The 27,624-nt window shown below is 49.6% G+C and overlaps 1 protein-coding gene across 4 annotated transcripts in view; it reads left to right on the top strand.

Moving 5' to 3' along the window:
* The window catches only part of NCKIPSD (NCK interacting protein with SH3 domain), a 54,097-nt gene that overhangs the window by 12,907 nt on the left and 13,566 nt on the right, over nucleotides 1-27,624 (top strand). For 3 of the 4 annotated variants that reach the window (XM_056335123.1, XM_056335120.1, XM_056335124.1), the window contains exons 2-7: nucleotides 11,156-11,268; nucleotides 12,059-12,260; nucleotides 16,663-16,750; nucleotides 19,003-19,631; nucleotides 24,955-25,125; nucleotides 26,236-26,322. In XM_056335123.1, the coding sequence (XP_056191098.1) occupies nucleotides 11,222-11,268; nucleotides 12,059-12,260; nucleotides 16,663-16,750; nucleotides 19,003-19,631; nucleotides 24,955-25,125; nucleotides 26,236-26,322 (1,224 nt within the window). In that variant the 5' untranslated portion in view covers nucleotides 11,156-11,221. Of the gene's footprint in view, nucleotides 1-304; nucleotides 8,434-11,155; nucleotides 11,269-12,058; nucleotides 12,261-16,662; nucleotides 16,751-19,002; nucleotides 19,632-24,954; nucleotides 25,126-26,235; nucleotides 26,323-27,624 lie in introns of those variants that run through there. The other variant, XM_056335122.1, reaches the window with a different exon arrangement.

Genomic DNA, 27,624 nt, shown 5'->3' with positions numbered 1-27,624 from the left:
GAGTGCTGTGCCCAGTGCTGGGCTCCCCAGTTCAGGAGAGATGGGGAGCTACTGGAGAGGGGCCAGCGGAGGCTATGGAGATGATGAGGAGGGCTATGGAGGCCATGGAGCATCTCCCTTGTGAGGAAAGGCTGAGAGGGCTGGGGCTGTTCAGCCTGGAGGAGAGAAGGCTGGGGGGGATCTCACCAGCACCTACAGGTGCCTCAAGGGCGAGTGTCAGGAGGACGGGGCCGGGATCCTTTCAGTGGTGCCCAGCGACAGGGCAAGGGGCAGCGGGCACAAGCTGAGACACAGGCAGTCCCATCTGACACAAGGAAGAACTTCTTCACTCCGAGGGTGACCGAGCACCGGCACAGGCTGCCCAGGGAGGCTGCGGGGTCTCCTTCTCTGAGACATTCAAATCCTGCCAGGCTGTGACCCTGAGCAGCCTGCTCTGGGTGAACCTGCTCTGGCAGGGGGCTGGACTAGATCAGCTCCAGCGGTCGCTTCCAACCCCGACCATTCTGTGATTCTGTGACCACCCAAACCTCTCCTAGTTGGGCTGCGGAGAGTTATGAGCAGTGAAGGGTGGTCAGCATCGACCTGGAAGAGTCTGGGGAGGGAAATGAATGTGGGAGCGGGACAGGGAGAGATGGCACACGTGGGCTGTGCAAACCACAGAGCTCAAGGGTTACTGTAGCCCCTTACTGTCGGGCAGCTTCCACCCCAGGGTGGCCTTGTGCACTGGATGGGTCCTGCTACAGACCTCCTCCGTGGAGGGACCACCAGCTGGGTCAGGTGGAGGTGAGCTGAGTCAGGTCCATCTCCTTTCCCGTGGGATTTGTCCCACTGGAGATGGGCTGGGAAGTTTTCCTGAAGTGGACCAGTTCGCTCCCACTGATGCTGTTGAGCAAGGTGGGTGCTGGCACAGGTGCATGTGGCATGTGGAGAGGTGGGTGCAAGAAATCGGTACTGTAATAACGCACGTGAGCTGGGCACAAGTTTTGCGTGTGAGAAGTGAACACTTCAACAAATGCAGCTTTTCTCATTTACTGCCTCAGGGATGAGGAAAACAGGATTATGGCTGTTCTGCTGCCTGTAGCACAATGTCCGAAGAGGACATTCCCCTCCTGTTCCCATTTCTTTGTGTTTTCTGGAGGCTCTCTGCCACTCTAAGCTGCAGAGAGAGATGGGATTATAACTTGCAGCTAGAGCAGTAGGCTATTTCTTCCCTGCAGATAGTGCGGGACACTAATGGATTGCTTTTCTTCCATGACTCACCTCTTCCTTATAGGTGAAATGTCAGCAAATCCAGTTGAACCCTTTAATCTTTTCTTAAGGTAAAAAAAGCCCGCTAAACAAACCCCAGAATTTGTTCTTGAACTAAATCTGGAGACAACAGCCGGTTAGCCTCATTCCTCTGACAAACACAGCTAAACTGGCAATTCTCAAGGTACTTTTGTAGGTCAATGGAAACTGTCAGTCTGTCTAAGTTTTGTGGTACAGAAAAATTGTGTGTTGTCCGCTCCTGCTGTTTGCCAGTCAAAAAGCAACTTGGGAGGCTGCAGGGTCTTTAATTCAGTTTTCTGGGGTGGTTTTTTTTTTTGGCTTGTGCTCTGTGATCACATGCGTAACAGTTGTAGTTGTAAGGCACTGCTGTAGATCTCAATGGTATCTTTATTTATTTTTGGGCATAAGTTAACATTAGCTTTACTGTTGTCCCGATAAAGCTTGGTTGCATTGACTCCCTGGATTTGGTGAGTGGCTGGGTGCTGATTGCTTCAGCAGAAAAATCCACTTTACCAGGAATAAATGTGCTTGCAGGAGCAGCTCTCAGCTAACAAGCACATTGGCATACTTGGATATTTTGTCTATGGGCAATTAGCACGATCTACCTCTTGACAGCACAGCCTGCATGGAGTATTTCAGCCCCTCTGATGCCTCCTGCCTTGCTGCCCTGCACCTGCATTCTCAACAGCAGTTAAATGGCTTTGCAATAATTAGCTGGCACACCTAACTTCATGTAATTTTTGTGTATACTACTAAGCCAAAAGCATGAGTCGCATTGATAGCACTACTCTGAACGTGTCACAATATATAGCTACTAAAATCCATGGTAGGGGAGCAAGGGCAAAGCCTGTGTTCTTTCAGAAGGAGGTGTTCCTTCTTGCCTTAGCTTTACGACAGCCCACCTGAAAGCAAATGAGCGTTTGAGGGTTATCTTTCACCAGGAGCCTGGCTGTCGTAGTTTTTGTTTAAATCCCTTAATGAATATTTTGTACCTAGGTTAAGGTCATGAAGGCTGCTGGCAGCTGGAAGGAGGCTGCTGGGACTGGACATGCCGTTCTTCTTAGGTGGGAAACTTGTTTGGGATTCCCACGTTGGGAAGTACTTGCCCAGCACAAGGCAGCTCCTCTACACCGTTGGGAGCTGGTCTGTACAGCCTGAAGGCGTTGGGGAAGTGGTTGGGTATCCTGGGGTTTCCTGGTACTGGTATTTCAAATCCTTGTGCCTGTAGCAAAGCAGGGGCTGTGGACACAAGAGAAATTGCTGGTGAGATCCATATGATGGGAACATCGTATAGAAATGAGGTGTGTTTTTTGGGCACCTACTTTGAAGAAACTTCGTAAGTGTGCTTGGTCTCTTGGGTCCCTGGCCTGAAACACCATTAGCAGAAGTCCTCAAGGATCTTGGTCTACCTGATGTGCCTGGGAGTTGTGTGAAGGGATGATGGTAAAAGGACTGTTTGTAAGTGATCCCTCCACCTTGGAGTGAGGTTTGCTCTGTGGGAATGTGGAGTTACTTGAAGCAATTCTACTCCTGGTAACAAGTACTGGTTTTTCCATATGATGGTTTGGGGGTCCCTTTATTTTGGAGTAGACCGCAGATATGATCTGATCGCATCACTGTGATAGGCTGCATTTCAGGTAGGAGGCACAAGTAACTTGAGGAGGAATGCTCATTACAGAGGAAAGGGCTGGGTTTTCTGTACGAGTTAATGCGGTTCCTGGTCCAGCCCTGCTGGCTTTCTTCTTATTTTGGGGTTTGCAGGGGGAGTTGCATCCCTTTACGGCAGAAGGGGCAGCTTTCTCTCTGTACGCAGAGTCTAGGACACAGGAAAATTTTCTCGCCGGGCTGTTAACTGGTCCTGCAGCAAGCAAGCTGCCTTTGATCCTTCTAACTGGAATCATCCTTGTTTGGGGAGAACTTTCCAAGGCCTCTTTGCTCATGGTGATGCCAGGCAGGTTTTCATTGTCGCAGTGACAGCTTTGTGGAAAGGAGCACTAGCTGCACCGGGCCTGGCAGCTCTGATCCCAGTGCTGCTAAAAAGAGCCTGGGGATTTGTGGCTGGTTTACAATTTTGTGCAATTTACATCTGTCCAGGGATAAAACTAGCTGATGACTTGCCTGTGTTTGCCTCGTGAGGATGGAAGCTGTTTTCCCTCATTAATGGCTTAGTGAAGTACATGTGGCTATTCGTACGGCAGGTACCAGAGAGTGACACTTGTTCTCGAATTGCTCATGCTCATGGCCAAGCCCACAGAATCTGCACTGCCTTGGCTGGTGACCTGTCCACCTTCCTTGCCCCTTCTCCTCCACGCCCGGCTGGCGTTCCTGGGTTGCGTGCCTCCCCCCTGCCAGGTCTGCTGTCCCGTGTTCCCTGGGGCTGAGGTGACAGGTCAGTCTTTTTTTCCAGTCTCCCCTTTCCTGTTAAGTCAGAAAGAGACACTTTTTAATTTCTCCATCGTTTTGGGTTTGGACAACACAGTAATTATGTCCAAAGAGCATCATAGCTGCAGTTTTGCCGCCTTCTGTCCCTTGCCAGAAGGTTGGTCACGGGAGAGGGAGGATTTTGGAAGAAAAGCTACTAAACCATAAATTCCCTTGCAAGATGAATCACAAGTTATTACCTCTCTCTCAAACATGCAACTGCATGCTGTTAAATCAGTGCGAGTCTGTGGCATGCAGGAGGAAAATCCCTTCCAGTTAACGCACACGTGCACTTCTCTTGCATCTGTCTGTGCATCAGTTGAATTGCCAACTTGTAGTTTTTCCTGCTTGACCCCTGGTGACTTGACTTACCTGATCCTCACGTGCTGGAAATGTACTCCAGGATGGAGGTGAATGAGAAGGGAGAGAATTCTCTTGAACGTGGCAGAAATTTGAATTGCTTGGTCCTGCCTCTTGTATGACTATCACCTTTCCAGCATTTTGCTACAGTTTCTGCTATGGAAATAGGTTTTGGGGGAAAACTGAACCTTCCTCTTGAATACCAGAAGAGTTTCCCAGGTTTGTTTCTTCCTCTGGGCTCTGTCCTTTCCCCTCGTCCTGGCAACGTGTGGCAAACCTGATCAACTGCAAAGAGCATTTCTGCAGCTGGGTCTGCAGCCCACATCCATGTTTTTTGCCAATTCAATGAAAACAGAGATGGGCTGAGACTAGCACCTTGTAGTCTGCCCAGCACTTTGGGAGGTTAGAAACTAGTTGCATTTTTTGATCACACTCTAATATAGGGGCTTTCTTATGCCCTTGTGCTAATTGCATGCAAGTGACCTGGGAGCTGTACTGAATCTCAGTGAGTGAAGGGCATCTGCAGCAGTTTTTTTGGGCTACCAGACTGAAGACTGTGCAAAGACTGGCACGGCCCCTTCTGTTGGGCTTTTTTTACAAGTTTTGATGCTAATATGTCAAAAGTCGTAGAATAACTGCTAACACTTCGCTGCAGTGTCTTTCCTTCCATCTTGATATATCCTGGTTTATAATCCTGAGCTTTCATCGAAGTAGCAGCTCTCTGCAGTTTTCTTTTTTGGTGTAGATGGTAGCTCTATATATGTGTGTGTGTGTAATTTATATATACAAATATATAAATAGAAACACAAGTTTTCCCTGCACAGATGCAGTGTTGGATCATGTCTGATAATGACTTGGCTTGACAGTTGTGTGCCAAAAGGATGCTAAACAGGTAACCCTAAAGAGAGGGGCAGCTCTGTCGTCTGGTGGCTGTCCACCTGGGACAGGCTGAGCCAGGGGAGTGCCCTGAAGCACTGAGAGCTGTAAGAATTAAGGCAGCAGAGGATGGTAAGATATGTGAATATGTGTTGACTGCTTTATTTTAAAAACTTCTGTCTCTGCTTTTGTCCTCGTAGAGTGTTTTGGCTTAGAAGACGTGTTCTGGTTACTGGAGGATGCAGAATTACAAGGGGAAGGACTCGGTGGCTGATTCTGATCATAGTGGCCAGTAAATAGGGTCTGAGCGTGGCTGGAGAGACCCACGGTGAAGCAGTTCCACCTCGAAGTACAAGTGTGCAGTGGTGGGTTGCGTGTATTTTGTTGTTCCTCAGTGTGTCTCTGCCTGCTTCTCTCTGACCCTGAAGCCACCTGCTCCTGGGAGAGAAATTGATTGAAATTTGGTTGCTGTGCATCCCTCTGCTGCCTTCAGGGTTTTGTTTATTCCAGATGCCACTCATGCCTGCACCGTCCCTAGTTTTGCTTCTCTTTTGCCAGCAGCTCTGGGTTTTGCTTTAGCATGATTTGCACAACTTAAGCCCTTTCCCCGATTATCCTTTCTCTTCATTTCTCATTCGTGCAGGCTGTCCGCTCAAGCGGCTGCTGTCGGCACACAGTGGAAAAACACCAATCTGTTAGAAACTCACTATAGCATATCAGCAGGAATTCCAGATCTGTTTCAGGGCTGCCTCTTTGTCAGAAGAGCTCAGCCATGTCTTTGTTCGCTCGCTAGCGAGTCGGAGATGCTGCAGGTTTGTTTGGAGCTTTTTCCTCATCTTATTTGCCAGTAACCAGGACAGTAGCCTATTGTTTCACTTGCGGTTTTATCGTGCGTTTTTAAGTGATGCAAGGCACAGTATCTTCATGCTGACAAGAACAAGTTAATGCATATCTCTTAGCCAACAGCCTAGGGACTAAAAATTTCTGATGGAGACTGCAAAAAGGGGAAGAGAAAGGAGCTGAATTTCCCACAACAACGCAAAACCAAAAACTCAGCCTGTGTGTCTGAGCTGTGGTTCAGAAGGGGGAACTCTTATCTGGTACATTACTTCGCCATGGACAAAGGCTGGTTGATTTTTGTAAATTGCTGCCATGATAATTTAAATCTGGAAGGAATACAGTGTGCAGACAGTCTGGTGGTGACTGGGGACGAACGGCATGTGACCTAAGAGGTGGCGTTCGTCTCCGATTTGAGTAACAAAGAACCAGCCTGTGCCTGTGTATGCCAGTGGGATAAATATCCTAATTTCAGCAGTGGTCCATGTCAGTGCAGCTGCGTGAAAACTGAACTGTCACTGGAGACAAAACTTTGTCTGTCTTTTGTTGTCGTGTTGCGAGATCTGGAGCAATGCCATGAGGGTGAAAATCAGCAGCCCCCTGGGCACCCCTATGGCTGCAAAAGCAGCTGCGGGAACGAGGGCACTGGTCCCTGCACACGCAGAAGAGCAAGTGCCTTTGATCACTAAAAACTGGGGAGGCAGGAGGAAAGAAATGCCATGTTTTCTTGGATCAGCCCCCTGCAGAGGCAAAGAAAAGCCTGCCATACATTAATGGGCCACTTTCATAAATGTGGGAGTCTCACACACGCAGAGTGGCTCAGCCTGTCTGTGCTGATGCAGCTGTCAGCCTGTTTGTGTAGAAAATGCTTTTCTGAAAGCTATGATTATTCTAGACTGTTGAGCAAGTTCTTCTGTGTGAGTGCGTTTGAACAACACCGGTGGTACGTGGGGAAGGACTCAAAACTAAGAGGGAGGGGGGCAACAGTTTCGATACCCCCAGGAGGGCGGGCGAGGAGCTCGTGCTGCCTGCATGGCGAGGACACCGATGTTTTGTGAAACACTGGAGTCTCTCCTCAGCCCCTACATGGGAAAGCAGAGGTGTGCAGCTCGTCCTGTGCATGTGTGCTCTGGGGAGACGGCTCTTGGGGCAGTGAGGATGAGAGCAGCGTGAGCTGTGGGGGTGAATGCATTCCTGCCTGTGCGGCTGTGCCCCATGTTGGCCATGCTTAGGTACCCATGGGACATCCTGGAAGGATGCTTCGTAAAAGCCTGACTTTGGCCCTGGGAAAGGCATCTTTCCCTGCCTGTCTTGGGGGCCAGGGGGACATGGAGAGCACCCCAGGACAGCGCAGGGGTCTGGCTTTGTCCTAAACAGGGCGGGAGCCCCCTCCTGCGGATGGGGGCAGGAGGAAATTGGCAGCAGGCTCTGGGGAAACCCTTTGTTTGCTCACGTTATTAGAAAGGAGAGAGGAAGTAATGGTTTATTGATGCTTCTGTGATTCTCCTGCACTGGGCTATAAAGGAAAAAATTCTGTTTCCTGGCTCTAATTGAGCTGTAACTTGTCTCTGCAGGGCAGCTCACCTGCAGGGTGCTGATGGTGCCCCTGGTGCCCTGCTGGCCAGCCTACCCCGCGATTGTCAAGGGTCACTGCTCCACTCTTCCCCTGCCTCTTGGTGTAGCCAGGCTGATCGTGACAGGCTGTTGATGGAGCGCAGCATTTCTCCGCTGCAGCGTTTTATTTGATTAAACCAGAAATATCTGATAGAGGGGGTGGCAGCCACTCCTTTCTGGGGTGAGACGCTAAGTGAATATGGATCAATACCTCGCCAAAATACCCCTCTCTTTTCACAGTACATTAGGCAGAAGGTGGCGTCTTGTCAATGCCTCTTGTCCACAGCCTGCTGGCTGTGCCACCCCACACCGACCGCGGAGACCCCTGTGCTCACCCCGTAAGGGTGGGAACGCACGGCCGGTACCTTCCACCACCATCATCCCTACTGCCTTCTCCACCTTTTGGGAGATGCTGGCACGGCTGTGCCACTGATGAGCTGCTAACTGGTGAAGGGTATAGCTAACGGCCAGCGTGCTGCAGTGGCTGCTCAGGGCTCTGCCAGCCCCCACCCATGCGGTTACCAGCACAGCTTCAGTAAATCCAGCTGAATTCCAGGGCTTTACTCCGTACGCCTCCTCTGACAGCACTCTGTACAGCAGTGCCCTTTTCATGCGCTCCCCTGCTTCCATGTGAGCCTTAGCTTAGCCTGCGATGAGCAGGGTTTCATCTCTGTATCCTGGAGCGTGGGAAGAGGCAGGATCCCAGTGCAGGGCCCTGCGGGGGCGAGAGCAGGCTGCTGAGCGCCGTCTCGGCTGCCTGAGCACAAAGGCTCTGCTCCCTTACCTTGCTGCTGGTTTGTGACCGCTCTCTTTTGCAGGCTTTAGAGCCGTGCATGGCCAGGATTGCCCACGAGCGTGTGAGAAGGTGTGGGCATGCGCCGCCTGGCCCTGCTGCCCAGGACCTCTGCCTGCCTGCATCCCGGCTGCGAGCATCCTTGGGAGCGGGTGCTGGATGCAGGGAGGATTCCCCTGCCAGTGCTGCGGAGTGACTGGTCTTCCTAAACTGAACGGGGAGAATGGCAAGACATGTGTGTTATCCTGAATTGCTGTGAGCAGGTAATCCCTTGAGTCCCAGAGCAGAGGAGATTGTAGGTGAGACCCTGGCAAACCTGACTTTTGCCCCCTTGCCGCCCATGCTCCTTTTAACTGCAGCATGCCTTTTTGTCTGTCCTTTTCAAACAAAACAATGCCATTTTGGTTAACCCAAGGAGCATGTGGATTGCTTCTAATCACATGATTTATCCAGGATACTGATTTCTACTTTTTACGTTTATAACTGTAGTGCAGGGGATGCCCAGTGCTGAGTGTCCTACAAACCCTGAACATGAAGTGGCCCCTGTGCTGAAGACCCTGCCCCCTGCCCAGCTCGGCTGAGCAAGGGAGATGGAGATGATTTATGAGCACCATCAACCACGTCATAAAGTGCAAGTGGCAAGTTAATGCTGCTTTTTTATTCCAGTCCTTTTGACGGGGCCCTGTTAATAGAGGGTTGGGGAGCGGAAACAAAGGAAAGAGCACAGCAGCTAAAAGCTGGCTGTCACAGCACCCCTGCATTACTGTGAAAATGCTGTGTTTTATCAGAAAAAAGCGCCCTCTCCGTAACAAACGGCATCACACAGTGAGTAGCAGCTCCAGCTTGTGGATTCCTGTGGGCTGTGGATGATGTCGATGTGCCCTCTGGAAGCGGGCAGAGATGTTGAGCCATGCAGTGGATTCAGTGCTCTGTACTGCGATCTTCCCTGGGGAGATGGGGCTGAGAAAGGGTTGAAGGTCGTGTGGGTGAAAGCCTGGTGGGCTGGGGAGGGTGAGGGAAGGCAGCGCCGAGGGGCACGTCTGGTGGAGGGAACAGTTTGGAAGGGGATGGTGGTGAATCTAGAGGGACTGCAAGCAGGGGACCAGGGAGCGTGCCAGTGTTTGGAGGATGTAGCAGGAGCGGTGTTGAATTTTGGGGTAGGAGCGGCACAAGGTGGGTGGGCTGTGCAGAGGGCAGAGGTCTCTGGCACTTGGAGCAGCGCTGGCATTCCCTTGGGAGCAGCAGTGCTGGAGGCTTCTGCACTGTTCGTCTTTCCCAGAGAAAGCATGCAGCTTGCCATAATTTTATCTTCTCAGAAAATGAGATGCGTTCTCTGAAATAACTTGCCTTGCCTTCCAACGCTCCTTTAAATATATTCCAATGCTCTTTGCTCCGTTTCCTTACTTAGATCTGTAGTTAGAGGTGGTGAAAGGCTCCCTAGGCCATATGGGGCTGCTTGGAGGCTTCATCCCAAAGTTGCGTTCTGAGTGTTGGTTTTGTCTTTGATCTGATACTTTAACAAATTTGGTAGATGTATTTTCACATAGCTGGTTTTATTGTTAAAGTTTTCCCCGCTTGCTTTCTTCCCCCTCTCTCTTTCTTGAGAAAACAAACCAACAAAAACCCACCCTCCTAAATTTTTCAAGGCGAGTAGTATTGCAGAGGGGGCCTCTCATCCCCACCTTGTTTGCAGGTGGTTTTTTTTTTCCCCCACAGTCTGTGCTAGCTGTTAATTCACATTTGGTTTAGTAATTAATCAGGATATAAATAATACATAGCATGTTATCAGAAAACTGCATGCCAGTGCTATGGAGGCAGGCACTTTCAGCCCCGGTGGGGAGGGCTTGCCGCCTTCTGCTCTGCAGCCCCCTAAGGCCAATTAAGGTGCATCCTTGATGAGATTCCAGCCGCTTCTTGGCTGCATAAATGGTTGCTCTGATGCAGGGAAGGGGGGTGCAAAGCAAGTGAAGATGAAGGGGGTTTTAGTGTTCAAACAGCTGCAAATGAGTGCTGGGTGCCAAGCACTCCCCTGCGTGCGTGGGCTGAGGCTGCCCGTGGTGGTACCCAGTGGATGGTGCAGGCGCCAGCAGCAGCTTGTGGGAGGCTTAACGGGGCTCTGCTGGATCCAGGGGAAGGCTCAGTAGCATGTCCTTTGCCTTCAGCCGTAGTCCTGTAAAGGTATTTTCTTCTGAAGGATGTCCTTCATCATTGGGATGTCCTAAAGCGTGGCAACCTGCTTTACCTTCCCGTGCCCCTTCACTACAGCTCTCCCAGCCTCTTGCGTAAGCCCAGGCAATGACATCTTTTGGTATTTCTTGTTTCAAGGCTGGTGTTTATTTCAGCTGCAGTAACGAGTGCTAAACTGGCTGGCAGGAGTAATAAATGTTGCTATGACAGTTTGGGTGGAGATTTGGAAAAGGCAATTCAAGTTGCAAAATCGGTATAAGAACCAGCAAGAAAAAAGCGAGCAAAAATGCAAACGCAGAGCCAGTGGACTCTGAAGGACACCAGATTTCGACTCTGTAACATTCACAGCTATGTATTTGCTCCATAGCAGGGCAGCAAGAGCAGAAACGGTTGAGTTTGGGGTAAGTTGGGCTTTGCAGTGGGGTCTCAAAAACTGCGTGCAGCAGGCTGAATAGTCAAGGCTGCTGCATGGCCCTGAAGCTCTGTCCCTGGTCTTCCTGTAGGGATCGTTGGACTTCAGTGCTTGTAACAGGGACTTTCTTCTTCCACCCGTAAACCTTGAATGGCCAGACTCAGTGTGAAGCATGACTTCAAATATGTTTTCCCTGGAGGAAGGAGGGAAAAGTGAGATGTTGCTGAGATGGGGTTCTGGCTCTGGGAGCTGTTTGTTGGCCATTTGGCGTGTGCGGTGCCTGCTCTGGGGGTTTCCCATATTGTGGTCTCTCCTGCCGTAAGCTCTGGTGCAAAAGAACCTCAGCTGGAGTGGTGCAATATCATGTGGGATGTTGTGTTTCTAAGGTGCTGGAGCAAGATGTGGTTCTCCAGTCCATTGACCGTGCCATCGAGGCTGTGCACAACGCGGCCATGAAGAATGGGGGCAAGTACAACCTGGAGCAGAGAGATGTCCTCCAGTAAGTACAACAGATGTCTGGGAGAGCTGGTGGATGGAGGGTGGTCATTGTGTGATGCTTACATCTTTTCAGTTCTTGGGGGTCAAGTTAGACATCGTTGATTTGAGTCCCTGCGCTGCAAAGTGCTGATGCACCAAGAGGGCTCCCCAGCATTCGAGCCGGTAGCCAGTGCTGCTCCTGTCAACCGCGTCCAGCAAAGCAGCGCTTTGGTCTTGCCCCTCTATCCCTGTGTGTGTAAAGAAGAGAAGACTCCCAGCTGCATTGTAGGCTTGGATGAGAAATCAAACCCCTTCCAGATGCATTTTATCCTCTTTACCAGCCAGGAATTGTAGAGGTGGTTGGCACGTGGCACAAGGTCCTTAATATGTTCTCAAATAATTGCTTGCGAGGAGAAATTTTTGTTTTTCTCTGACACCTCGTGCTGCACTGAAGCACGCTGGTTTAATCTCAGTTGAACAGCGATTCTAAAGTGCAGGCAATTTCTGAAGCTTGCGATGCAATATGTGACTCTCCCCCGAGGAAGAGGCATTTTTCTCCAGCGAACTGATGAATAAATCATGGACTCTTACGGAGCCTCTTCCTTCCTCCCCCAGAAGTGCTTCCTTTAGTTGTTAATGAAACATGGAGTTGGAGTTAATGAAACATTCAGAATAATGTAACCCGTTCTGGTGTATATATAGCCCAAATGCAATAAATCATTAAAAAATACGGTATAAAAAAAAAAAAGTTGCAGCATGGTTGCTCCCTTCCTTTATTTAGCTCCGCTGTTTCTGATGTCATTCTCTTTCAGAAAACTGATCCATCACCGGAAGGAGACGGTCTCACGCAAAGGTCACTCTCCCACCCCGCAGGGGATGGTTATGACACAGTCCTCCAGCGATCACCATCTGGATGTGGCACGGCAGCCCAACGGGGTGTGCCGGACAGGGTACGAGCGACACCACAGTCTTCCGAACACTGAGTTTGAGGATGAGGATGAAGGTCTTTATCAGGTAACAGTGGCTCGACACTTTCTAGGTTCCTCCTGTTCAATAAAATGCCTTTGCAGCTGAAGTCACAAATCAAACGTTTGTGCTGCTTACCTGGGATCACTGCAGTGTAAATTGATGCTGTCTCTTCTCTATGTAAGAAGTCTGGAACAGTCCTTCCATTTACACTTGTGATGCTTTTTGGGATCCTTGAGGGTCCATGGTTTTATGGTGACGTGCGAGATCCACTCGTATGTTGTGTGACTATCTCTTGACAGCTTTCTAGAAGAGTTGCGAGTTCCCCAGAGAATACTGGGAAAAGCAGTTTTGACGCGAGCAGCAGAACGTCTGAGTGCTCAGCACTGCTTTGTTACATCTGCACAACCAGGTCTTTGGTCCTTAAGAATTTTATCTGCTGTGGCTGCCTATTTTTACTACTTAAAACATAATAACATCCAAAGGCCCTGCTTTGTCTGAATGTTGCTTGTCATGATGAATTAAAGGTAAATTGCAGGAAATATGATTTAAAGCAGAGTTGGTTTTTTTTTTTTTATCTTGGTGGCACAGTTCCAAGGTTACTGTGTGGTGCCAGAGAGACTTCCAAGGAGTAGCTCAGGGTGGATGCAGCAGTTGTTGGGGATGGATGATGTGTCTGATTACACTGTGTAGGTATAGCTGGATGTTGGGGCTAAAGGCACCGTGCAAGGCTGAGCGTGGAGATTTTTTTTTTTCTCCTACAGATGAACATGTGCACTGTAGTTTTTCTTCATCTGTCTGGGATAAGTGTTCGGAGGCAGGCAGTGTTTATAAGGTACTGATACACTGTCATGCCTAGCAGATGAGGCTTGTTTTACACTTGAAGAACTGCGAGTCTGAGAGATGAGAGGTAGCTCTGGCTCATGCAGAACACAGCAACTCCTTCAAACCCCATTTTTCTCCTTGGTATTCATTTTCTGGGCAGCCAAATCAGCTCCATTCTCAAGCCTGTGCATTATGGGCTAGGCAAATGGAGCACCTTACGGCCCATTCTGCGTGCCAGTTCCCTGTCTTTATCTGGTCTGTGGTTTGGTCTCTTTCCAAAAAGGAGCAAGACAGATTCCTTGGCTGACAAAGAACTGTTTCTGTCTGGGTGGCATTGAGGATGCAGTCAAAGGGCTTCCAGCCTAGCCCTGTGCTGAAAGGGCTCCTTGAGATTTTAACAGCTCAGTTGGGGGGATTTCCTGTGTGCTTTGAAAGTACGAAACGGAGGAAGCAGCATGGCTTTCTTCCACTGGTTGTGCAGCTGCCTAAGAGGAGGCTTGCTGAAATCCTAACTTTCTCACTAACTCCAGAGAAGCAGAGGTCTTGGGATGTGCTTTTCGCTGCTTGGGATTTTTGGGTGTGTTCTTGTTTGCATCTGGAAACTTAAGCAAAATTTGAGGTGCAAATTTCCTGTTGGTGGCTTTGCTCGCAGGGCTGAACTGGCTGGAGTTCTTGGTGATGACACCTGCGCTGAGCCTCTCCTCAGCTCCTCCATTCTTAGCACAAGGTGGGAAGCTGGAGCAGTTACATGCCAGCTTGCCCGAGGAGGAGGTTGGGCTCTCAGCATGTTTTAGTCAGTCTGCTGCTTTTGTGCATGCTCAGTGGGTTTGTGATGCTCATCTTCAGAACCCTTTGCTTCAGACCAGTGTGTCTGACTTGGCACAGTTTGCCTAGAGGAGGTGGTGGGTGGGGGATTGTTGGTTTATTTTTTTCGTCTTGGTTTTTTTTTGTTTGTTTGTTTAAAAGTTCCTACTATAATAGCGTTATTCCCAGGAGTTGAAGGAGCGGTGGTGCTCTCTGGCCAGCTGGGAAGGGGATGGAGTGCTGTGATTGAGTCAGCTCACAGGCAGCACAGCCTCTGCTAGCAGTCCCTACAGAATGCAAAAGGAAAGGAAGCACGTGTGTAAAATCCATCGATCTGAGGCAGTTCACAGCCCTCTTGTAGAGGCCTGGAGAAAGGGAGGCTTTTAACACATGTCCAGGTGCTTCTCTCTGGACCCTTGGTAAGGTCCCACCTCTTCTCCTACCCTCTGTCCAGGAGGGATCTGAGCTGCAGGGAGTCCTCCATGGTCACCTTCCCCATGGCAGCTGGACAGAGGATGTTTTCTCCCCTTTCCTTCCTTTCTCTAGGAGGGTTTTGGTGTTGTACATCCTTCTCTTGGCCCCACGCAGCAGCTGAGGTGTGGGGCAGAGGCAAAAGTTGTCCATTGATTATCTCTCGCAACTCCTGACCATGCCAGAGGCTCACAGCTTGGGCACGCGTCAGCACAGGGAAATTCATGTGATGCCTCACGTTCTCATCACAGCTCTTGGACTGTTGCGCGTGGCCATCTAAATGAGGCTGGCAGGGCTCTGAGCTAACATTAGCTGTACATCTATTAATTTAAGCACTAGTCTGTAATAGCTGTGTTAAACTTGCATGGTAAATTTGGAAGGGCTAATGAAGCCATGGAAATACTCTGGAATGACCCAGCCCTAGCTCTATCTCCAAATAATGTCATGTGTTGGCTCTAAGCTCTGAGCCTGCCTGTCTGCTAAATCCCACTGCTTCAGGAATCGTGGCCGTGCCGTGCCAAGCGGCCCCGACTCGTGCTGTTAGCTCCCTCGCTTTGCAGGGAGGGCTCTGCTTTTAGCACAGCTGAGCTTTCCGAATTTGGGACCAGCCTTCCAACCATGCAATGCTGAGACCCCTCCTGATCTGCTTGGCCTCTCAGCTGTGCAGTCTCTTTTTGGACCGACATGGATCATTTTTGAAGCTGTATGGAAGTATCATATAGCTTTTTAACCAGAGAACAATGTGGGATGGATTGACAAGGGCAGAAGAGCTCAGACTGGGTGTCTGCAGCAGTATCTCGGACTAGTCCACCAGCTGAAGGCACTTGTAAAGAAGCGACTTGCGCAGTTTCTTCTTTATGTCAAAACGGCATAGTAAAAGGATGGATGTATTAGGTGTTGGGTGGGAGAAAGGGACCAAGAGATCCCTTTCTAATAGTGTTTGTAAGCCGTGCAAACTGCTGTCTTCACTTGTCTGGTAGGGTCCAGACATGGGCTGTGAGCCCCATATTAACATTAACATGTGAGGTGGTCCCTGAAAGTGTGTCTTGTTTACAGGAATATCTTTGCTCCCATTTCAAAGGAGGCTTCTGCCCTTCCTGGATCCATTCTCCTTGTTCCAAGCTATTTAAGATAGAGACCTTTCAGGGGCCTGTCTCATTTTTTTGCTGCAGGGACTGGCAGTGCTGTGTGTCCTGTGTGGTGTTATAGGGCTGTTCAGCACTGGCAGGTCACAGAAAAACTTCTTTTCCTGTGCTGAACAAACATGGAAAATTGTCACTGTGTGATGGCCTAAATGTCACTGTATATTTCAGCTGGCTTTAGCCTGGGCTACCTGGGACATTCAGGCCATCACCTCCTTTCCCTTTCAATGCAGCCCTTTGGGGTTTTGCTGCCGGCAGTGATTGTAATATCCCATAAAAACAGTCATGCTTCAGGCAGCAGGCTCTGAATCACAGAATTCCTAAGGGACCACAAATCGAGTCTCCTGGCCCTGAGCCGCTGGGATGTGAGGATCAGAGTACTGATGCAATGTGCTCCCACCTAGCCTGGCTGCTGCGTTCAGCGGTGTCCTACTGATCGGGGGTGAACCCTGAGGTTGCACCTCACCGGAGTGATTCTGGGTGAAAGCTGTGTCAGTGGTCATAGTGTTTGGATATGGCAGGAAAAGATGAGTGTAGGAATCTGGATCTGGGGCTCGTACGCTGCTGGCTCAGCATGCGTAGCAGAGGAGAATTACAGGAGACCCCAGAGGCAGAGAATTAATGCAACTCCCTGGCAAAAGCTTTTCCCAGTGGGTCTTGCTATGGGTAGCGTAGGATTGCACAGAGGGTCTAGCCCTATTTTCTCCCTGCATGAGCAGAAATAGCTCTGAAAGCATGGAAAAGGCATTTACTTGTCTCCAGTCCTTGGCTTTGTCGTTCTGCAAGGGTATTTGTAGCTGATGTAATGGATCTCTCCAGAAGAGTGTCTAAATACACACCCTGTTTGCAGCCTCTGTGGAGCTGTTGAGAGTAATGTGGAGACACAGCGAGTGTGTGGGATTGCATTTGGAATAAAGGAGGAGTAAATGCTTGACAGGTCTACACGACGTGTGTGCTGTGTGCTGCTGAAGACAGCAATTAAACAAGGGCTGCTTTGCCTGTCACGGGGAGGGGATGAAGCCGGCTTGAGTCCTGCTTTGTTCTTCTAGGAAGCTGCCTATTAATATCTGTCCTCCTGAGAAAACTTCCCTGAATGATGAAAGAGATGTAAGGACAAATTTACACACGCACGCAAGAAAGAAGGTTTCATAACGGAGAATGTCTTCATTGTCAACCTCCTTTGATTGCTCTGAAATCTTTCCTTATAGATCCCACCACAGCCCCAGCGTGCTGCTCCTATCACCCCCCCACCTCCAGAGAAACGCAAGAACGCACAGATTGCTGCTCCTGTTAAAAGTAAGGACAAACCGCTTTCCAGATCTCGGGCACGAAACAGACACTGGGCGATGTAACAGTCATGGTTTCCGGATGCTCATGCTTTGTGCTTAGAAGATCATCCTTATATATCCTAAATTCCTATGGGTTTTATAGCCTTATAAATATATATATATTCTACATTCCTGTAGGTTTTATGTCTTTTATATATATATATATATATATATAAAAAAACCATAAATCCTAAATTAGTATAGGCTTTAATGCTAATGGTCATGAGCTGGTGGCCAGTACTCCTTCAAGCCCTCTCTGATCTGGGAGTCTGGGCAGCCTGGCACCTGTGGATGGGTGCCAGGTACAGCATCCTCCCGGTCCTCGGGTGCTGGTGGCTTTGGGAAACGTGGTGCTCTCTGAGGAGCAAACTCCCTGCCTGCCTGTGTGGCTAGTCTGGCCAGTGCACAGCTGCAGTGATTTTAAGATCCTTGTGGGTGTTTTTCTCCCGCAGACACCATGGCCATCTCCCAGCAAGGCAGAGGGAGCCTGCCCAGCAGCGCAGAATGTGGTAGTTGATCACGGGGAGCTCACTGGTAGCACTTTTAGGACAGGCTCAAGTCTTGCTTTTGGCTCCCAGTCTGTCAGGCACTAGAAAGAATTGTGCAGTGCTCAGATGGGATTTCCTTCAGACCACTGGCGGGTGCCTGTAAGGAGCAGTAATAATACCAGGGGCGCAGCTGCCCAAGTGCTGCCCACAGGCAGGGCAGCAGGTGGTCAGGAGCACTTCAAAGCAGGACCATGGGGCTGGGGCAGGAGCTTCTCCATCTCCAGTGCGGTTGGGCTGGCAGAGGCAGTGCTCATCCTGCTGCGTTGCTGTTAGCTTGCCCAAGTGTTCTCCTGTGTTGTGATGGCCATACCATTAGTGACAGGCAGCCCATCTCCAGCCTGCTCTCATCCCCTTGTGAGGAGCAGGGCAGAGCTGTTGACTTGCAGGTAGTTAATTGGAACCTGGGGCTGGCTGGCTTAATGGTGTTTAATGGTACTGAGCCATTTTTCAGTGTGGTAATGGGACTTTGCAAAGGTTAGTTTCCTTCGACTCATTATCTTGATTTAATGAAGCATGGTGGGAGCTATGATTCATGAATGCTCCTCTGTGAGGAGGAGGAGGAAAAAAGAGGGATGCTGAACCCCGGTGGGAAGGAAACTAGTACTAGCTCAGCCTTGGGGTGGAGTGGTGGATGGAGTAGTGGAGGGCTCCCAGGACCAACAGGGCAGGAAGGGTTGGAGTTGCCTGCAGAGGTGCAGTAAAGGTGATATATGTGTCTGTCCCACTGGTCTTTCCTTCGGCGTGGGTGAAAGGGCATTTCCTGGGAGCTGGGCTCCCCATGGGGTGTGCTCCTTCTCTTCCAGCGCTGACATCAGCTGCTCTCGTGAAGCTCTAATGAAGGTAACCCAGTGTTTGCCCAAGTAAATGTTTTCACAGTTGGGAAAGAACTCGGGTATGTAGCTGCCCCCTAGAAATTACTGGTTAAGGTTTCCCAAAACTATATTTTAGGCCAGGTTAAAGGAAAGAGAAATCTTGACATCTCTTTGCTTGTAGTGGATTTTTTTCCTTGGAAGGTGGGACAGCTACCACTGCTAGAGCTAGTCAAAACTAGAGGGGGCGGGGGAGGAGAAATACAGTAGAGCAGATATCGTGGAGGCTTGTGAAAGTGGTGGATGCTAGCAGGGCTGCAGGGCTCGTGATCAAATGGTAGAGAGTGCTGAAAGGAAGCGACTAGAGGTGTTGTCAGCCAAATGTTTCCTTTGCTGTCGATGCTAACCGTGGTTTGCGGTCGGTGAGGTGCATGCAAGGAGGCGGTGCAGGCTGGTGTGCGAAGCCTTTGGTGTCTTGCAGTTCTCAGGCACCGTCATCCAAAAGTGAGGGCTTAGATTCTGAATGCAGAAAAAGGGCCTTGCTAAGCCAGGGGGAGAAGACTTTTCTGTCGCTTAGTCCTGTCCCTCTCTCCCTCCCTTCCCCTGCATAAAACACTAAGCCCTTTGAAGGGTATTCATCTCAATAGAGTAGTTTTTCCCTTTCTAAAGAGGTGATTGTGCAGGAACGCTGTTCCAGAGAGAACTGGTACAATTTTGCTTTGAGATAAGCCAGGCAGGAAGAGGAGTTAAACTGCTCTGGTCGCATGCACAATGAGCCTTTTAATGGACTGCGCTGTAGCAATTTGTTTGTTCTTTTTTCCTTTGATGCTGTTGCTAAGGCATTTTTAATTGTTCCCTTTCAGATGCTGTTGAAATTATCCCTGGGTCAGCTTCCAGTGCCTCCTCTATAAGCACGACATCCCTGGATACCTTGTACACTGCTGGTTCTGCATCAAAGACCACTCTCCCGACGGCCACCTCCAGTCCTGCCAACACCCCACCCCCTGTCCCAAGCCGCAGCGTCCACACCACGATAACACGCAATTTGGATGCCGGCTCTGTGGGCCACTCCCGCTACGGGACTTCTCCCAAGGATGGGGCCAGCAAATCGCCCCAGACCAAGAGGGCTGCCCCAGCACCACCAGCTGAAGGGGGGACCCAGAGGTCCCACACTGTGGATGGCGAGAAGACTTCTCAGGTGAAGAAAGGTGCCCCAGCCCCCACTACAAGTCTGGATGCCTTCAACTCCCTCTGCCTGGAGGATAAGAAGGTGGCCGCCGTGGAGCCAGTGCCACCAGAAGCCAGTGCTCTGGTGGCGTCTGTGCCCAAGACGATAGGTGCCGAACTGATCGAGCTGGTGCGCAGGAACACCCACCTCAGCTACGAGCTGTCCCGCGTGGCCATCGGTGTGGTCATCGGCCATATTCAGACCTCCGTCCCGGCAACCAGCAGCATCATGGAGCAGATTCTCATCTCTGTGGTGGAGAGTAAGGTAATGTGGTGCTGGGCCAGGGGGGCTGCTGCAGACCACCTCCTAACCTTGGGCAGGAGGTGTTCCAAGCTCAGTGAGCGCTCCTAACATTTGGTGTGAGAAGTGCAGTGAGATTGTAAAGGAAAGGGGAGAGGTGCAAGGTGGGGGTAGATATCTCACCAAGGGAACCAGGGGTTTGAACCAGAGTCAGAGTACTGGAAGCAGGGATGTGGGAAGCAGGTGAGTTTATTCCCCAAATGAACTGCTGATGTACAACATAACCTTGAATTTGGAGCTGGGGGTGAGAGGGGAAACCAGCTGAGAGGGCCCTTGGTGCTGGAAAGCACTGGTGGACTGCGGCAAAGGGGTGGGTGTCTCGGATAAGACTGTGGTTTGGGGAGAGGGAGGTGGGATGGACGGCAGCGCATTGTAGTGCATGAGCGCATCAGGTGGGAGATGACAACCTTCCAGGTCTCCGGGACGGTGCGGGTGACGAAGCAGCAGTGGGAATGGGTGCAGCAGGACTTGAGTCACACTGAGAAAGCTCTGGTAGGAGTTGTTGACCGCTGATTGTGAAAGCTCAGAGAGTCATTGTGGCAGCATAAAGTCAGAGAAAGAAATGAATAGTGACTTTTTAAAGAGGTGTTTTGTTATGAACATGGCAAATAGAAGCTCAGGAAACTGGAACTTCCGCAATAAGTGCTTCTGTGTAGAAGCCTTTTATAAAATAATACATAAGATTTTCTTCTATGGTGCTGCATGTCATCTGTGTAGATTCAGCATGCCTATGCGTACTGTAAATCTGCACAGATTCTTGTGTCTCTTGGTGGTGGAGCACCCAAAACTTCCTTACGCCTGGCCTGGTCTTTAATCAAAGTGATGAAAACTAGTTTTCCATAGATGCAAACCTCAGATATGCCTCAGCCCTGTTTTGTTACTGTTTTTAAAAGACCACAGAAGATTATTTTTTCAGCCACTGGAGGAAAAGTGTTATCTTGAGCTTGTTCTAAGTAAACCTTATGCCAAAAAGATCATGTATGCCTGCTTCCTCTGCTGCGGACGTGCAAGGAGGGAAATGAAATGATGTTTTTTGCAGCAGTCATTGAAATAGCAAAGTGCATCTGGGCAGCCCTCTGCTTAAGTTGGAGGGATAATAAATTTCAGCTCCCACTTGCTAAATACAACCCTGAGGAGTACACTTCATACAAACATCTAAGATTGGAGTTCCATTGCTAATGGCAAGATTATAATGAACTGTTCAGAGGCATTTGAATATGGAAAACTAATGGCATTCAAATTTTAGATCAAATTATAATCTGTTAACTGTCTGCACTGAATAGAGGGTCCTATAAGCAATCATCAAGGCTCAGTTTGTGGCCATAACCCAATGGTTAATTGCTTCCTACTTCAATAACAATACCGTGTCAATGTACGCTCTACATTCAGCAAAAAAATATAGCTGTTTCAAGCAAATATTCTGGCTCTGACTTGCACGTGAAGAAGTTCAGTTTTCTGTTATTTGGACCTTGGACAAGATTTGAATACTATTTTTATCTTTAATACCTGTTCTTGGGATACAATAAGCTTAATTTCACAGCAGTCATTTAGTGCCAGGTTTCTGCAGAGGGGATTTGAAAACCTCGGATTCATGCCCATTGCTGCAGACCAGCCTGAAAAAGATGGGAAGAAATTCTGGTGCTGGTGCAGGGACAGGTATGGATCTAGTCGTAACTGATACGGTGTCTGTCATCTAGGACATCTGCGGGACTTTAAAAAATGCCCGGTACTGTATGGAGACACAGCAGAAAGTCCTGTCCCATCTTGTTAGTACCTCATCACACCTCTCCTGAGGGATACTGCTTTCAGAAGGGGAGCCTGGGTGGGCTTGCGCAGTGCTCAGGTGTAGGTGTTGTGGTGCAGCGTGTGTTCTTCCTCAAGGTCCCACACAGAAGATGCAGCTCTGCTGACACGTAGGGGCCCGGTTCCAGATGAGGTTATTCACCTGGTGCAGAAGACCGGCTCTAGCAGCTGGAAGGGCAGTTATGTGTAGTTGTGGGGTGGCTGTACTGTCACAGCATCACTAGCATATTTTAATGGTGCAAATTATGCTCTCTCTATCTATAAAATTTATATATGTATATAAATTATGTGTGTGTATATATATACACAATAGTACAAATGGTACAAATCACTGACTTTTTATTCGTTATACCAAACAATTCCATGATCTCAGGGGATTCTGTGTAGAATTGTTGCTAAGTCGTCAGTTCAAGGTTTGAGGCTGCCCGTTGTAGTAGCTGCCAAGACGTTTTAGTAAGCAGAGACCTGACCCTGGTGGTGGGAGGGCTGAGAACAGTGCTGAGAGTGCACGGAGATGGTGTGTGGTGCAGTTACACTGGTCGGATTGAAGGCTTGTTAATGGATTGATCTCATCCGAGTCCATTAGGAGCTTGGTGGGGTTGTAAGGGCTGCAGATGAAGGATTAGAGGAAGCAGATTAGTGATAAGAAGCTGAATAGAGTGATCATTAAAACGAGTACTCATTAAAATGCTCATCCAAAAAGACATCCCAGCAGTGGACTGAGGCCGGACCAGCTCTGCCGTGCTCCGGCGAGGAGGATGTGAGTAGTGTACATAAATGGCGAATCCTCTCCCAAGCAGCTGGGGTGCAGGAGGACAGCCGGGTGATGTTGCAATATTGTAGGTCCTCTTAAAGAGAGGAAGAAATGGCAAGACCAAGTGAGTCTCTTAGCTAACATATTTGCCTCTGTAATCGCCATGCAGTGGGAGATTCTCTTGCATTTTGCTCAGCTCCTGAAAGCTGCCAGCCTCTCTCACGGCTGGTTACCTGGTTTTCTGCTAGGCCGTCCACAGCTTCCCAAAATTTTGAGAGTGTACAGAGGCTTGTGCTAAACCAGCACACTGCTTCCTTCGTTACCTGCCTGACAAAAAGTATGTGATGAGCAGTGAGAAGAGTAATTTTTGATTATATAGTTGAAGCGCTGAATTGGGGTTGTAATTAGTTCACACCCCAAATGCCCCAAAACAAATTGCTAAGAATTCTGTCTCTAACAAAGCAGGTGAGACGTTGCTGTTAAAGCTGGAGTGTTTTTTCCAGAAGGGGCTGGAGGGTGGAAGGTGCCCAGGAAGGGGGTGGCTGCTGCGCTTGGCAGTCTTGCATGCTGGTGGTGTGGGTCTGTGACCGCGTGTGTGGCCACTGACGCAAAACATGGGCTCATGTCTCCATACAAAAACCCCCTTCTGCTCTACTTGTGGTGTAAAGCCTGCTTAAAGTCTTTCTGCCCCCGGCCTCATAGCCAGTCTGTTGGAAGGGGCTGTACCAAGACAGGACTAAGCCTTCTCTAGGTTTCCAGAAGACACCATGCAGTAGCAGGGTGTCCCGGCTGGTAGCAGTAAAGGCCTTTTCACACTGAACGATCATGACTTGTCGCTTCATGCTGCAAGACAGCTTCATCCAAAAATTGTAAAGGGTTTGGTCTCAGTGAGTGGGGTTTTCCTGTTTGAATTTCTCAGCTGGGTTCTCTTCCACTTCGCTGATCTCCTGCTGCTTGTTGTTGCTGCTGCCAAACCCCTGTGTATATCATTTAAGCTCTTCTGCAGATTAGTCCTTACCTCTCTTAATGGTGCCTGGGCTCATCACCTGTAATCAGCCCAGTTCCACGTGCTGGTCCCTCCTTCTTGCCCTGCTTTCAGGAAACCAGGTAGTTCATATGATATCCTTAGGTCCTAGAGGCTTATCGTAAATCACAGACCACGGCAGCTGTTGGGGCAGGGTAACTGCTGCCTGCCTACTCCTCCCTCTTTCTCAAAGGAGAGGAACATTGTAGGAAAAACAACTGAAGATTGAAGCCTTCGTGGCAAGGGTTATTGTGTGAGGTAGAAGTGGTGGGGGTGCAGGTGCCAGCAGTCCGAGAAAGGAGGACATGCAGTAAGATCTGCTGAGTTAGCCCGCGTCGTAGCTACAAGCTGCAGAGCTGCTGTGAATGGTGGTTGAGCTCTGTTGTTTGGAAGAAAGCAGAACCAAAGCAGCCCAAGATGAACTGGTTCCCACCCTTGCTGCAGAAGATGGCAGACGTAGTACTGAGCAGTTGGCACTTTGGGTACTGTGCAAGCGCTTGGTCAATCCTTGAGTCAAGGATTACAGGAAGATGTGTCTCTTTCAGGCTGGAGGGAGGGGGCAGTGAGGGGAACTTCTCCTTCAGGCAGTTGTGCAGCGGGTTGGTTTGGTGTCCGGGACACATCTGTTTTATTGGGGTGAGCCTGGAGCTGTGCTCATCTGCCGCCTGGCAGCAATGCTGGCCCGTGCCACCCTGGTTTGGCTTTCCCCATTCTCAGGATGATTTTCAGTCTATGGCATGTCCCCTGAAGGGCTTCTGGGCACCTGCCTGAGGCCTGCACCTAGAAGGAAACCAGTGTTTTATTTGTTTTGTGCAAGGATAATAAACTGTTCTGGTTCAGTGGGGCTGGGTTGCCCCCTGCTCTTGACATGTGCTGTGCTGCTTTTGTGAAAGATGTGGTGGGTTTTGGCTGCCCCCTGGGAAGGGGGAGCGAGGGTTTAGCTGGCACTGAGCGTAGTACTCTGGCCAGCTTGGGTTTTCCGTGTAAGTGTTACAAAATGTGCAGAGGTCTCTGGTCATCTGAGTTGGCTTCTTGCCTTAAATTCCTCTCTTATAGGAAATGAGCAGGAAATACAGGAAAAAATAAGTAGTTATTTATAGGAAATAATACTTATAGGAAGTAATCCCCTTACTGCAGCATTAACCCTCCCCAGGGCAGGCAGGCAGCCGGTAGTGTTCTGCAGACACCCTGTGGTTTGCTGTGAAGAGAAGTGGGGAAGTTGTAATGCGTACGTGTGCTAAGAGGTTACAATTATGTGATCTAGGAGGGACTTGGGTACAAATTCCCGTGGCTTTGGGAACATTGGCTTTCCTGGATCAGCCTTAGGTTACTAAATGCAATAAGAAAACAGGGTGTAGCTTGCTTTGAGTTGAGGTTTCTTGGGTTCTTTAACATCCTCGGAAGACAGTTAATGCTCCAGCAGAATTGTGGCATCTTGGATTTAAAGATGTTCTGACCATGTACTGGTTCTGGCATCTATCTTGATTCACTCACTACATTAGCTGTGTAAGGAAAGGAGGTGGGTAGAGGCCCCAGAAGTATGAAAGCTGAAATAACACATGTCTGAAACTTGCTGGTTTTTTGCTGGCAGCTCTTGACTGAATGGGGTCAACTGCCAGTCCTTAGACAAAGATTAGAGGAAACAGGCACCCAGACAACAGCTAGCTGTCAGGGCCGCACTAACCAGTGGTTTTGCTACCGTGCAGAATCTGAGTGCGGGGCTGCCCTCAGGACAGATCTGCCACGATGAGCAGCGGCTGGAGGTGATCTTCGCAGATCTGGCCAGGCACAAGGACGATGCTCAGCAGCGCAGCTGGGCACTCTACGAGGATGAGAATGTCATCTGCTGCTACCTGGAGGAGCTGCTTCGCATCCTGGTGAGTCAATTTCTCTTTTCAGGCAGAGCAGACAGCCCTGGTGAAGTTCCTTTTTTTTTCCTGACCTCCTTCGCCCCTGTGTTGCCATCGCATCTGCACTGTTGATATGAAGCTGTGCCCTCCTGTGTGGGGTCTGCAGCGCTCTTGAGCTGCTTTCCACTCTACCTTACAAAGCTGTTCTGAAGATCATTATAGAGCTGTTCTTCATGGCAGCCACGGTATTTACCTATCACAGGAGAATATAAACCCTCACCTCAAAAACACCCCAATGTCCCACTGTGAGGGTTGTTGCACTCCTAGGGCCATGTAAAATATCTTCTGTTTAAAACATCCTGCGGGGTGAGGTCCATTAAATGCAAAGAAAATTCTTTCATTGCCTTGAAGGTGAGCTTTAAAGCTATTTTTGTGAGAAAGTATAAAGTATCTCACTACATCTGTGCGGACGGGAGAGGTGCGTCCCCACAGTGGGCAGCAGTGGGCAATACTGTCCCAGTGCTGTTGCTGCCATGAACAAGCCCACCTGCATACAGGGAGCGTGGTGATACGGGAGCTGCCACTCACTGCAGTGACATGGCCTGCTACGGGTGCCAGTGTGGGGTTTGCTCTGCCACCTATCTTGTACTCCTCTGAGGTTCTGACATAAGCAGAACAGGGGTTTTTTTTTGCGTCATAAATGCCAGTGTCTTTTTTACTCAACATACAGCCTGTGCCGCCTCGCTGTGGACCTGCAGGGCAAGGCAGAGGGTGATTTTGTGCAACTATTTCCTCATAATTTAGAGGCAGGAGGAGATGTACGATATTCTCAGGATGGGAATGGTACTGGAGCTGCCCTGTGTAACTGAGTGATGTGCTCATCAGGGTGCTGCTCGGGTCATGGGTTTTTTGGATTTCAGCTGTATGGCAGAGACGTTTCTCAGGAATTCACTTTGATGCAGAATCTGCAGGGTGGTGGTTCTTGAGCTGTCTTGATGCTCTGCTTTGAGTTTTTGTGAGATGGTTGGGCTGGGACTACTGAGATCTGAAAGCAGCTGGCCTCCCTTGAGGTCCCTGCAGCATGCACCTTGCTGCTTTGATGTGCCACTGGGCTGACCTGTTCATTCCTGCTTCCAGACAGATGCAGACCCAGAAGTTTGCAAGAAAATGTGCAAGAAGAATGAGTTTGAATCCGTCCTGTCCCTTGTGGCATATTATCAGATGGTAAGGTGGCAGAACGCATCAAATACCTCTTTGAGATTTCCCTGAAAATGCAAAAGAGCAGGTGGATCTGATGAGCTTATGTAAGATGTTCCCCCTGGATAGGGCAGTTGTGTGGACGAGGTGGAGTTCCAGCACATCCCTTCTGTGTGCTGGCTAATGTTGATGCTATGCATGCAGGTTGTATGGAAGAGCAGAGGATGCTATAGACTTCGAAGCAGTAGCCGGCACTGTGAAGGGTAAGCTCGCTGCTTTTATTAGCTCAATTGAGGGACAGAACCGACATTGCTAGTATCTAGAGGAAGGGTTTCTGAGGATGCCTTGGGAAAGCTGACAGGCTGTGACTGCTCCTCTTTTAATTGATGCACTCCTGTGCATCAGTAAATAGCTTTGCTTAGGAAAGCAGGTTGTGAGTAGAAGCCTTGGGAGTGAGGACAGAAATCAGTATTCAGAGGAAGAAATGAAAGTTTTGCCTTCAACGCCTGTGTGGTGTTGCTTTGCCCCTCTCCTTGGAACGTGCTGTTGTAGGACTCGGGAGGGTTGGAAACTTGTACCCGTCTTGTCCCCAAGTCCCCAGCTACAGCACATCAAGTCTTGTGGCACTTAGCTTTCATCTGGCACTTCTGTGTCTGAACCCAGAGCTCAGCATCAGGAGGCTGTAGCATATCTGAGAGCAGTGGGAAGGCAGGCAGGGCACACTGGAGCCTGCTGGCTTTCGCTGCCTGCTCTCCTCTGACCAGGATCTCAAGGAAGCCTGACAAGATTGAGAGAAATTGCCTCCTGTCCTGGCTGCTGTTGTGCCCTGTGCCAGGGCCTGGCTCGCTTCTGTTCTCTGAACCCTGGAGTTGCTGGCTGAGGCTGGAGTATGAGGGTTACCCCAGCACCAGAACTCCTGCGTGGGAGCTGCAGGTTGAGTGTCATCTTTGCTGGAATCCCTGCACGTCCCAGAACTTTCTGGTTATGTCCTCTGTTCCCAGCACAAGCCTGTCAGCTTCACAGTGGAGGAGCTGCTCCCATCCTGTTCACTAACCATCACATGCTGAAGAGGGTTTGCAAATATTGTGTTGTCCAGAAACCTCCTTCAGAGCAGCATTCGTGAAACCTCAGTGTGCCCAGAGAATCCTGGCTACTCAACAAATTAAATCCGTTTGCTGGGGTCTGGTTATCTGTTGCTGATTTGTGTCATGTTTATTGGATGTAGTGGGACATTTCAGATCTGAGCTCTGGCTGTTGCATGCTCTCTGACCACACATGCCAACGATCTGTATCTAGCTCAGTTGTGAATGTTACTGTAAAATGACTCCC

Source organism: Falco biarmicus, chromosome 4 (genome assembly GCF_023638135.1).
Source record: "Falco biarmicus isolate bFalBia1 chromosome 4, bFalBia1.pri, whole genome shotgun sequence".
Lineage (NCBI taxonomy): Eukaryota > Metazoa > Chordata > Aves > Falconiformes > Falconidae > Falco > Falco biarmicus.
The sequence above is the reverse complement of the archived record's forward strand: the minus strand, read 5'-3'. Positions and strand labels throughout refer to the sequence as shown.